This window comes from Ursus maritimus, unplaced genomic scaffold (assembly GCF_017311325.1).
Source record: "Ursus maritimus isolate PB19 unplaced genomic scaffold, ASM1731132v1 scaffold_32, whole genome shotgun sequence".
In the NCBI taxonomy this organism is placed as follows: Eukaryota; Metazoa; Chordata; class Mammalia; order Carnivora; family Ursidae; genus Ursus; species Ursus maritimus.
The window spans coordinates 844,562-854,572 of NW_024425786.1; the positions used below are offsets into that span (position 1 = coordinate 844,562).

General features: G+C 63.3%; 3 protein-coding genes across 3 annotated transcripts in view; 1 reads left to right on the forward strand and 2 right to left on the reverse strand.

Moving 5' to 3' along the window:
- Window positions 1-568: 568 nt before the first annotated feature.
- CALML6 (calmodulin like 6) lies at window positions 569-3,026 on the forward strand. Its single transcript, XM_040645527.1, has 4 exons — window positions 569-667; window positions 2,153-2,447; window positions 2,561-2,705; window positions 2,783-3,026. The coding sequence occupies exons 1-4, from the start codon at window positions 569-571 to the stop codon at window positions 2,889-2,891; spliced, it is 648 nt and encodes a 215-aa protein (XP_040501461.1). The 3' UTR covers window positions 2,892-3,026.
- Window positions 3,027-3,397: 371 nt separating this feature from the next.
- Window positions 3,398-5,323, reverse strand: TMEM52 (transmembrane protein 52). The gene is made up of 5 exons (XM_040619351.1): window positions 5,205-5,323; window positions 5,076-5,119; window positions 4,922-4,963; window positions 4,145-4,323; window positions 3,398-4,039 (listed from the first exon to the last, which is right to left on the reverse strand). Exons 1-5 carry the CDS (start codon window positions 5,268-5,270, stop codon window positions 3,864-3,866), a joined length of 507 nt encoding a protein of 168 aa, XP_040475285.1. The 5' UTR covers window positions 5,271-5,323; the 3' UTR covers window positions 3,398-3,863.
- A 2,659-nt stretch (window positions 5,324-7,982) lies between these two features.
- Window positions 7,983-10,011, reverse strand: part of CFAP74 (cilia and flagella associated protein 74) — a 56,633-nt gene continuing 54,604 nt past the window's right edge. The window contains exons 34-38 of the mRNA XM_040645528.1: window positions 9,832-9,986; window positions 9,475-9,607; window positions 9,104-9,234; window positions 8,748-8,882; window positions 7,983-8,552 (exon numbers count right to left, since the gene is read on the reverse strand). Coding sequence (XP_040501462.1) covers window positions 8,451-8,552; window positions 8,748-8,882; window positions 9,104-9,234; window positions 9,475-9,607; window positions 9,832-9,986 — 656 coding nt within the window. The 3' untranslated portion in view covers window positions 7,983-8,450. The remainder of the gene's footprint in view (window positions 8,553-8,747; window positions 8,883-9,103; window positions 9,235-9,474; window positions 9,608-9,831; window positions 9,987-10,011) is intronic.

Below are 10,011 nucleotides of genomic sequence, written 5' to 3' on the forward strand. Positions count from 1 at the left end.
GCCGCCACCTGGTCTCGCTGTCTTTGCTCATTGGCCTCCTGCCCCCGTGTGGTGGTTGGGATGTGTAGAGGGGACTAGTTTATTGAAATGTTTCCGACTCCTGTTCTAGTCTGAGCTTTTCAAGGGAAGGGAGTGGGAGAGTCTTTTCTTATCATCACAAAGCCTGAAACCAGGACGAGAGAGCGCAGCCAGGGCAAAGGTAGGGGACCACCCCGCAGACCCGCAGCCGGCTTCCCCTTCAACCCTGTCCCCTGGGCCTTCTGGCCGGGTGCCCGCTGGAGCCATCCTGTGCGTCAGCACAAATCCTGTGGCCTCAGCAGCTGGCCTGGGCCTCAGTGGGGAGCGTCCCGGAGGCTTCAGACACTCTGGCAGGCCCAGAGCCGAGCCGGTGGGGCCACGGCACATCTCACCTGCTCAGATCATCAGGCAGTTGTGGGCTGGGGCAGGCGTGTGTCTGTGTGACTCTGGGGGGGCCACGCACAGGCGTGAGGGTATTAGGTGGGGGCGCCCATCTGTGACCATCCCTGGGGGGAGCTGGAGGCAGGGATGGGAGGAGTCCTCTCAACCCATGAGGCTCCAGCCTGCAACCACAAGCCTCCAGCCCTGTGGCCGGGCCAGTGGGTCCTGTGCTCAGCGCCAGGGTCGGAGGAAGGAGGCCCTCGGTGGGGTAAGTGTGGGTGTGTGTGTCCAAGGGCTGAGCGCACGTACGTGGGGTGTGCGTGCTGCTCGGGCAGCTTGTCACTGAACGGTCAGGCCATGAGGCTCCCTCGGGAGCCAGCTTTGCTGTTCTGAGTGGAAGGGAGGTCAGGTTTCTCCGAGAAACCCCAGAATAGCCCCTGGCTGCTCAGAGGAAACCTGGTCTGGCCTCCTGGTAGCCAGTCTGACCCCCTCTCGCCCCCACTCCATGTCCAGCTGTCTCCTCCCTGGACTGCACAGGGTGGCCAGAGGGATGCATTCATTCTCTCAACCTGTCTTTAAAGACTGCCTGCAAAGCACTGGGCCCACAGGGATTTGGGGGTGTCACGAGGCCAGGGTGGGCATTCAGAAAGAACACTCATGTAATGATGACAGGCTGTGTGAGGGTCCTGCGGCAGAACGGTGGAAGGGGGTCGCTGTGGGGAAGGAGATTTGAGGAGGTTGACACGGTGAAGAGGAAACAGCAAAGGACGAACAATGTGCAAACACTCTGGGCCTCCCGGGCCACCAGGCAGCCCCTTTCCTGGCCCTCAGTCCATGGTGTCTACCTGTGCTTCGGCTCCAGAGGGCCGAGGCTGGGCCAGGGGCCTTAGCTGGCACCTAGGGTCCGAAAGGGAGCTTCAGGGTGAGGGGAGGCTCAGGCCAAGGAGGGCCAGGAGGGGCTATGTGGGGAAGGGCCAAGCCTGGCCCAAAATAGGGCTGCAGGATCTCCCCGCCATACAAGGATCTTGGAATCTGGACTCTGGGGACCCCAGGCAGCTGGGCCCAGCTAAATGCGGCTGACACCTCCGCCCCTGATCTCTGGTGCCACTGCGCAGTGTCCTCCCCGTCGGCCACAGACATGGTAAGGCTGTTCCCGGCACCCGGCAGAGCCCCTGGTGGGCTGGCTGGGTGGTGGAGAGGGTGCTGGGAGCAGTGTCCGGGGGGAGAGAGGATGGGACAGGGCCTCCAAGCACAGGCATGGGCTGGGGCCATACCTGAGGGTATGAGTGTCTCTCTGGGAATCGAGGGAGCAGTTCAGCAAGGCTGGAGGGACAGGGCAGTGTGGGGGGCCAAGGCTGAGCCCTGCTGGTTGCTGACGCCACCCTTACTCTGGGGGCTGGGATAGGGGAGCCCTTTTTGAAAGCTGCCATGGCAGTGGCGGGCAGGGGAGGTCAGGGGCCCCAGAAATGCCAGAACAGGCTGGGGTCCTTTACCCTGACCTGGGTCATGCTTCCCCATGGCGTCCTTCACCTGGTCTCACCTGGTGTCTATGGCCTCGGCCTCAGAGACTGGGCCCACCGATACTCCCTCACATGGCTGGCCCTGAGCCTTGGTGTCCCACACCTGGCCTCTGCCTCGTGTGTCCTTCCCCTGAAGCTGCGTGGCAGGGTCCCACTCACCCCTCCAGACCTATCCCTTGTGCCCCCTTATCTGGAAGCTGCTCTGGGCTGGGGGCCTCCTTTTTTAACCTTAGTCCCTGAAGGGTTGCCAAGTGGATGGACAGGGAGGGGTGCCATGTGTGCTGGGGCCTCCAACCTTCCTCGGACTGAGGGGCAGAGGAGGCCCCGGTGAAGCTGGACCGGTGTCCCTGCAGACGGAGCGCCTGACAGCTGAGCAGATCAAGGAGTACAAGGGGGTCTTTGAGATGTTCGACGAGGAGGGCAATGGGGAGGTGAAGACTGGAGAGCTGGAGCGGCTCATGAGCCTGTTGGGCATCAATCCCACCAAGAGCGAGCTGGCCTCCATGGCCAAGGACGTGGACAGAGACAGTGAGGCTGGGCTGGGGGCAGCCCTGGGTGGGGGGGGTCACCTGTGAGTGTGAGCGGGAACGGCCGCACCAGCTCACCCTCACGCGGCCGGGCCTGCTGCTTGCTCCCTGCAGACAAAGGATTCTTCAACTGTGACAGCTTCCTGGCCCTGATGGGGATTTACTGGGAAAAGGCCCAGAACCAGGAAGGCGAGCTGAGGGCAGCGTTCCGTGTCTTCGACAAGGAGGGCAAGGGCTACATCGACTGGGACACACTCAAGTAGGGCCTGGAGCTGGGCAGGGGGTGGGCGAGGGCCAGAACCCTCTGGGCTGCCACTCAGCCTGGGGGCCCCGCAGGTATGTGCTCATGAACGCAGGTGAGCCCCTCAATGAGGTCGAGGCTGAGCAGATGATGAAGGAGGCTGACAAGGACGGGGATGGGACCATCGACTACGAGGGTGAGTGAGGGACGGGCCTGGGAGCCGGGCGGCTGGGCCAGGCTGGTGGCTGACCTGTCCTTCTGCTCCCAGAGTTTGTGGCCATGATGACCGGAGAGTCCTTCAAGCTGGTCCAGTAGGAGCAGGTGCTGTGGCCGGGGGAGGCCTGCCTGAAGAAGGCCACTGCCTGCTGCTGCCCACAGTGCTGCCCCCAGGCCGCCCACACGGCCACCCACCCCACCCGGCCCCACCTCTGGCCAATAAACACTCCAGCCCGACTAAGGTGTGTTTCACTGCCCCTACTTAGCCCAGAAAGGAGGGGCTGGCAAGGATTTGGGACTGGAGAAAGGAGAGGGTTTTCCTAGGGCAGCCATGGCACATGGCCATCATTCCTGCTGTGACATCTGACACCACGCACTGCCTAGCTCAGGGCTCTGGGCACCAACCGGAAAGCCAGATTTGGGGCAGGTCGAAGACTACCACTTGCCCTTCTGTCTGCACTTGGGGGTGGCTACCCACAGGCCCCTCCCAGAGCCTTTTCCTACAGATGGAGATCACTTAGGTACAAACTTTATTCTCTCTCCAAAAAGCTGGGGGTGTCACAGCCAGCCCCGAGCCCTGAGGCTTAGGCCTGTGGGGTCAGGGGTGAACGCAGCAGCCTGCGTGTGCATGCCCTAGTGTGTGTGGGTGCATGTGTGTGGCCAACACAGGGCCAGCTGGCTGGGCCGCCTGGCGTTACATAGCAACGAGGCCAGGGCTGCAGCAATGTGCTGGACGGGCTGGCCTTCCCTGGGGAAGGATGGTAGGGGTGTGCTGGGGGTGCCCTCGCACTGGTCCCCTCTGAGCACAGGGTGGCTGGCAGAACTGGGAGGTTCAAGAGAGTTTTCCTCTGCCTTTGAGGGACACCAGGGCTACCGCTGGGGATGCTGGGCACTGGAGCCTGGCTCCTGGAGTCCCGCCAATGTCTCTAGGCCTCAGGACCCAGGGAGAGGACTGGGTTACTAAGAGGGGGGTGGCTCTTCCTGTCTGGGTTTGGCCATCTTGACAGCCTCTTCATAGGAGGGCGGCAGCTCAGGGGCATACAGGCTGTAGGCAGGAGGGGTCATGGAGTCGAGGTCCAGCTCCCCAAAGGGAAGGGGCAGCTGCATGCCCAGCGGGTACTGCACAGAGCTGTAAGCTGCAGGGAACCAGAGGGGGTTTGTGGGGATGAGTCTGCTCTCACCCGCCCCCCACATCCCCCTGCAGGTGGGCAAGCCAACAGGTGAGGTCTGCAGGCACTCACAAGTCACAGTGCTGTGCACAGGGCTGTCACTGTCCATAGGGCTGACTGTCAGGTCGCAAGGCTGAGGTGTTGGTGGCAGGTGTGGCTGGCTGTGTACCCGTTTCCGGAGGCAGCAGAACCGGACACAGCTGGCTGTGACCCCACACAGCAGCAGCAGAAGGACAGCGAGTAATATAAGCCTGTGCAGAGAGGAGCGAGACCGTGCAACTGGACTGACCCCTGGCCACCGGGGACCTGCTCCCCAGGGGCAGTCATGGCCCAACCACCCTAGACAGGACAATGGGCAGGATAAAAGAAAACCAGAGAACGTCTCTCCAGGCCAGAGACCTCCTTCCAGGCCAGAGCTGGGCCCGAGGAGCCGCCCGTCCTGGCATCCTGCTGCCAGGCCTGTCCTGGCTCTCTCCAGGGCTGGCCACAAGTGCCTTGGGCTCACTCCCAGGACACACTGTCCCAGGCCATCTGCACAATTCTGTGCCCAGACCAATGACCATGTTCGCAGGGGCATCCGGCAGGGGCGAGGAAGGAGGGGGTGGGAAGTGGGCAAGCGGGCTATGAAGGGAAGTCCTGCCAAGGGCCTGGGTGCCCGAACAGTCCCGGACTGGGGCAGGGCCCACAAGAGAGGCCGTCCTGGTGCTGAGGGCTGGAGGCAGGGGTCAGCCTGGGAGGCTGCTGAGGGCCCCAGCGCCCTCCCATCAGCGCCCGGAAGGGGACAGGGCTGGCGACTCCTCATCCGTGGAGCCAGGAGGGTTGGGGGTGAACGCCGCGGCCTCCACTTACCCCACGTGCCACAGGCTGCTCCAGCGGGCCTGGGGCGGGCACCTGCGGGGACGGCGACACCTGGAGCAGGCGGGGCACCGGCCGGGCCGACGGTCCCGCCCGAACCTCCCCCACAGGGCGGGGCCAGGCCCGGGCTCCCACCCCCCTGACTTACAGGTCCGAGGGGTCGCAGCTGCCGTCCGCGAAGCCCAGCGCCACCTGTGGGGACAGGGGTGAGCCCGGGCCGGGGCGCGCCGAGCGCAGACCCGCCCCGCGGTGCCCGAGCCGAGCGCCGGCGACCCACCTGCGGCAGCGGCAGGAGCGGCGGCAGCAGTAGGAGCGCCCGGGAGGCCGGCGCCCCCAACACCATGCTCGGCGCGGACAGGGAGAGCGAGCCCGCGGGCCGCGCCACTTTATGGAGGCCCCGCCCCGCGCAAACCCCGCCCCCGAGACGCGTAGCCACGCCCCAGTGCCCCCGCCCGTCGGAGGCCGGTCCTGCGGCCTCACCCCGGATCCCCTGGCCCAAAGCCCCGCCCGCCAGAGGCACCGCCTCTCGAAGCCCCGCCCCACGCGAGCCCCGCCCCACGGCCCCACCCGCCACGCGGGTCCCGTGAGCCTGCGAGCCTGGAGTCTCCGGGCGGAGGGACCGGGGTCTTGCCCTCCGCCCGGGCGCAGAGCCCCCATCCCGGCCGGGCCAGGCCTGTCCTGCAGTCAGGCTCGGTGCGGGCCTGGCGACCGCTGTGGTGCCCGCGGCTGCACAGGGTGTGGCCTTGGAGGGTGGCGGCCGGGACAAAAGTGGCGGAACTCGCACACACCGCGGCGCTCATGGCAGAAGGCTGAGACAGTCCAGATTCTGGGGGGTTCCCAGCGTGTTGTTCAACGACATTTATTTTGCTCGCACGCTGCGGGCGCTCACTGTCTGAGGCTGGCCAGGGGCAGGCCCACCGCGGTCTGAGCGTGGTCCCCGGCCCCTGCGGCGTCCTGGGAGCTAACCCCGTTTCCAGAGCACCTCGCCTTGAAAGTGCCCAACCTAGGGCGTGTGGCCTCTGTGGTCCTTGTGGTCTCCGGGTCTGGGGGTCACAGAATGCCTTTTGTCCATTCTGCCAGGAAAGACTGGGGGCCACTTTTTCCACCTCACCACTCTTCTCCCCAGGCTAGTGGCACTGTTAGGTTGGTTCTCTCTGGCCTCTACTCCACCATCTGGAGGTCAGGCTAAGGGAGGTGGTCGGCAGTGCAAAGGTGCAGGGTGGTCAGGCAAGTGGAAGGAGCAGCTACCCTTAACCTTTTTTTTTTTTTTTTTTTAAGATTTATTCATCTATTTTAGAGAGAGAGCGTGCCAGCACTAGTGAGCCGAGTAGGGGTGGGGGAGAGGGAGGGGGAGAGAAGCTGACCCCCTGTAAGCTTGGAGCCTGAGGCAGGGCTCAATCCTACAACCCTGAGATCATGACCCGAGCTAAAATCAGTCAGTGGCTTAACCAACTGAGCCACCCAGGCACCCCTGACCTGTCTTTCTTCCTTCCTCCCCCTCTCTTTCTTTCTCTCTCTCCCTTCTTTCTTTTTTTCAAGATTTTATTTGTTTGAGAGAGAGAACAAGAGTGAGAGAGCACACGCAGGGGGAGGTGGAGGGGCAGAGGGAGAGGGAGAAGCAGACTCCCAGATGAGTGGGGAGCCCAACTCGGGGCTTGATCCCAGGACCCTAGGATCATGACCTGAGCAGAAATCAAAGTTGGTCGCTTAACCGACTGAGACACCCCAGCGCCCTGACCTGCCTTTCTTAATTGCATTCAGAACATACTCTCCATGAGTCTTCCCCATTGTAAGGGCCTCCTGGGCTTGGCTCTCCTGACTGGATCGGCCAGGCCCCTGCTCTTTGATCTCGCTTGATCTTGGCCCGAAGCTGTTCTGGACCTCCAGGCTGTGCCATGGCACCCCAGGGCCCCTCCTGCCCACCTTGCTCCAGCCAGGCTGGCTGAGCTTGGCTCCTGGCCATCCTTCCTCCTCCTCCCTCTTGCCTTTGCTGGATGGGAGGGAGGAGGATGGACAGAAGTCCAGCCAGTGCACAGGAGTTCTGGCAGGGCCTTGGCCAGTGAGTACCAGGGCCTGTTAGCAGGAGATTGAGGCCGGGGTTTAGAAGAGTGGCCTGCCCCTCTTGCCAGCAGCAGAAAAGGAGGCAGGGATCATGCCCTGCAGGGAGCACCACCTCCTAGGGCCTGCATTTGGCCGGGCTCCTGGAGCCTGACTTCTCTCATCTGGTGAGAAAGTGGCTTGGGCTATGGCTGGTCAGCCCCAGGAGGGGCTGACAGAAGTCCTGCAAAACTCCACTGTAGGGTCACCGTACTGGCCTCAGGTGAGGGAGATGGCAGGCTCCCAGGCATCAAGGGCACCAAGGAACTGGGGTTAGGACAGGTGGGGTCCTGAAGCCTGTGCCCAGGGAAGTCCCCAGATGCATCATACCCTCCATTCTTGCTAGGGAAGTTGCACGTGCTCTCCTGCTGTCAGGCACAGGACTGGGGTTGGTGGGTTGGGCACGCTGTGTACAGAGGGGCCAGACTGGATGGGCTCTGTGGGGACAGTGTCCAACCAGCGCTCTCCAGAAGGCAGGTGCTGGGGCAAGGGGACATTCTGAGCTCCCAGGAGTGTCATATGGCCTGTGGGGCTTCTGCCTTTAAGGACCTGTTGGAGCCCAGAAGGCTGAGCCTGGACTCTGTCCAGAAAAATGGAAAACAAAACTCATGCTCTGGGCCTCTCCCTGGACCCCAGCTAGACACTGAGGGAGGCCCTGAGCATGAGTCCCCCACATTTGCTCCCTCCTTCCTTGGGGACATCAGGGATCCTGAAACTTGGGAGAAGCAGAGAATCCTAAAGGAACCCATTGGCTTTGGAGCCTCCTGTACCCTTCTCCATCTTTGCAGGGCCTCACTGGGTCCAGGCATGTCTCAACTCCAGCCTGTATCCCCAGCACCCTGCCTTGCTAGCGGTTTCCCCAGTGATCCAGGCACCACCCTCCAGAGGGGCAGAGTTCATTGTTTATGGACTGATTTGTGTGTATGGGTGTGTGTGTGGGGGGGGTAGGAGGCAGGGTGCTGCCTCCCCAGGGATCTGTCCCTATCTCTGATTTGGTATGTATCCCACACTTCAGGCCTGTATGAAGAAGCCCAGAAGGTTTATTGACAGACCTGTGGGGGCAGCTCTTCCCCCCACCAGGGCTTCTAAAGGCTGGGCAGGTGGGTACTGGTGGGGCTGGGGGTTCTGAGGGGCTCAGAGTAAGAGAGGGTTGTGGGTAGGACTCGCCTTATTGCTGGTTCTGAGTGGGGCCGGGGAGGGGGTGCTCTCCGGCCTCTGGACTCACTGGGTCCGGGGCAGCAGGAAGTGGCCATGCCTGGGGGGCTGGGGTGCCCTGGGGTCACTCAGAGGGCTGCACATTTGAACCTGCCCAGCGGGGGTACCCAGGTCCCAAGCCTGTGGGTGGTTTATCCTGGTTTACAGACCAGGGGAGGGCTTCAAGGGTGAGCAGAGGGTTTGAGGGAGCTCTGGAGAGACTCCTGTGGCCTCAGGGGCTGGTCACCACCTGGGCCACAAAGAGGACCTTGTAAGTCTCCTTCACGTCCCCCTTGAGCTGCAGCAGGGCTGACACCATGAGCGGATGATCTGGCTGGAATGGGAGGGGAAGGAAGGAAGGAGACCCTCAGTCCCCCGGCCCACCAGACACATGTGTTGTCTTACTGCCCACTACCTACCTCACCTGCCCAGGGCCCACCCAGCAGCCCTCTCCTTGGGTGGGGCAGGGGTGTCATCCCGCCAAGCCTTTGGTGTTTGCAGGGCTTCCCAGCCAGTCTGCGGCACTTACGTCGAAATCGGCAGGCGGCATCCAGGAGATGGTGACAGTCTTGGTCTGGCCACGCTCCACAGAGCCCCTGGAGGGCTCGATGGTGAAGCCCTTGTGCTGCAGAGACGTGCCGCCGTCCAGGCTGAACTCGACAGTCTGCGGGACACTGGAGCTGCAGGTAGGGCTGGCAGGCCAGGCACAGCTCCCAGGAAGCAGTGGGACTGGGCTCGAGGGTAGCCGACTCCACCTGCCCTCTCAGCCCTGACCAGCAGGCTACCCAGCCCATATCTATCCAGGGGCCAGGCCGGCAGTGGCCCAGGCTGCCCAGGCAGGGGGTGCTGCAGAGGGGCTGCGTGGGCCTGGGCAGTTGTGGTCACCTTCTTTGGGGCCAGCTGGGTGGTCCGGATGCAGCCCACCTGCAGCTCTCGGGTGGCAGGTGGGGCTGGCTTGTCTGTGTCTAACTGGATGTAATCCAGGGTCACCAGGATGGGCTTCAGCTCCTCTGCTTCTGAAGAGAGAGAACTGGCTGGGGGCTGATGGCGTGGGGTGGGGCTGCCACCCAGAGAGTGAGGGAGCTGCCTAGGGTCAGCTGGTCCCCTGGAAATCTCTCTTTAGCATGACCCCACCCTTTGGGGGATGAGCCAGGAATGACAGCCCTACCCTTCCATCTTCTTAGGGCTAAGGGTGCAGGTGGGCAGCAGAAGGGGTTCTCTTATTGCACCGAGCCCCCCCCCCCCCCAGGGCTCACCCTCTCTGCGCTCAGGGTCGCAGGTGGGGATCGCGGTCAGGGACTCCACAGGCACGTCCAGGGGGTCTCCGCCCTCCACGAACATCATGTGCTCGCGGGCCGCGCCCTTCAGAAGGATCTGGTGGGAGAGTTTCTGGGGACAAGGAGCACAGCAGCATCGTCCTGTGACCCATGACTGGGGCTCCAGGAGAGTGTGGGCCCATGGGACCTGGGCCCTTGGCCTCTCCACCTGACGACACCCCTGGCGCGGAGCCCCCATCCACCGGCCAGGGCCTCCAGAGTAGGACAGGCCGGGAAAGCCGGAAGGGCCCTGGACACGCGGGAAGAGGGGTCGAGGCTGGGCTCGCGGAGCCACACCTTTTCGAAGAGCACGACCTGCAGCCTGTCGGAGAAGTACAGGCTCTCGTGGTCTGGGCTGAAGGTCACGGTGAAGTCCTGCGCCTTGCCCGGGTCCATGATGCCCTCGACCGGGACCACGCTGAACACGCTCTGGCCGCTGTGGTTCTGAGTGCCTGCGGGTCGGGCGGCGCGGCGAGC

What these genes read in the sequence shown, in the direction of transcription:
- CALML6 (XM_040645527.1), top strand. Translation starts at nt 569, where the DNA reads ATGAGGCTCCAGCCTGCAACCACAAGCCTCCAGCCCTGTGGCCGGGCC. An exon ending in GGAAGGAGGCCCTCGGTGGG is followed by an intron (nt 668 to 2,152) that starts GTAAGTGTGGGT and finishes TTTTAACCTTAG; the next exon opens with TCCCTGAAGGGTTGCCAAGT. An exon ending in CAAGGACGTGGACAGAGACA is followed by an intron (nt 2,448 to 2,560) that starts GTGAGGCTGGGC and finishes TGCTCCCTGCAG; the next exon opens with ACAAAGGATTCTTCAACTGT.
- TMEM52 (XM_040619351.1), bottom strand. Translation starts at nt 5,270, where the DNA reads ATGGTGTTGGGGGCGCCGGCCTCCCGGGCGCTCCTACTGCTGCCGCCG. An exon ending in AGCAGCCTGTGGCACGTGGG is followed by an intron (nt 4,324 to 4,921) that starts GTAAGTGGAGGC and finishes CTCTCTGCACAG; the next exon opens with GCTTATATTACTCGCTGTCC. An exon ending in TGTGCACAGCACTGTGACTT is followed by an intron (nt 4,040 to 4,144) that starts GTGAGTGCCTGC and finishes GGTTCCCTGCAG; the next exon opens with CTTACAGCTCTGTGCAGTAC.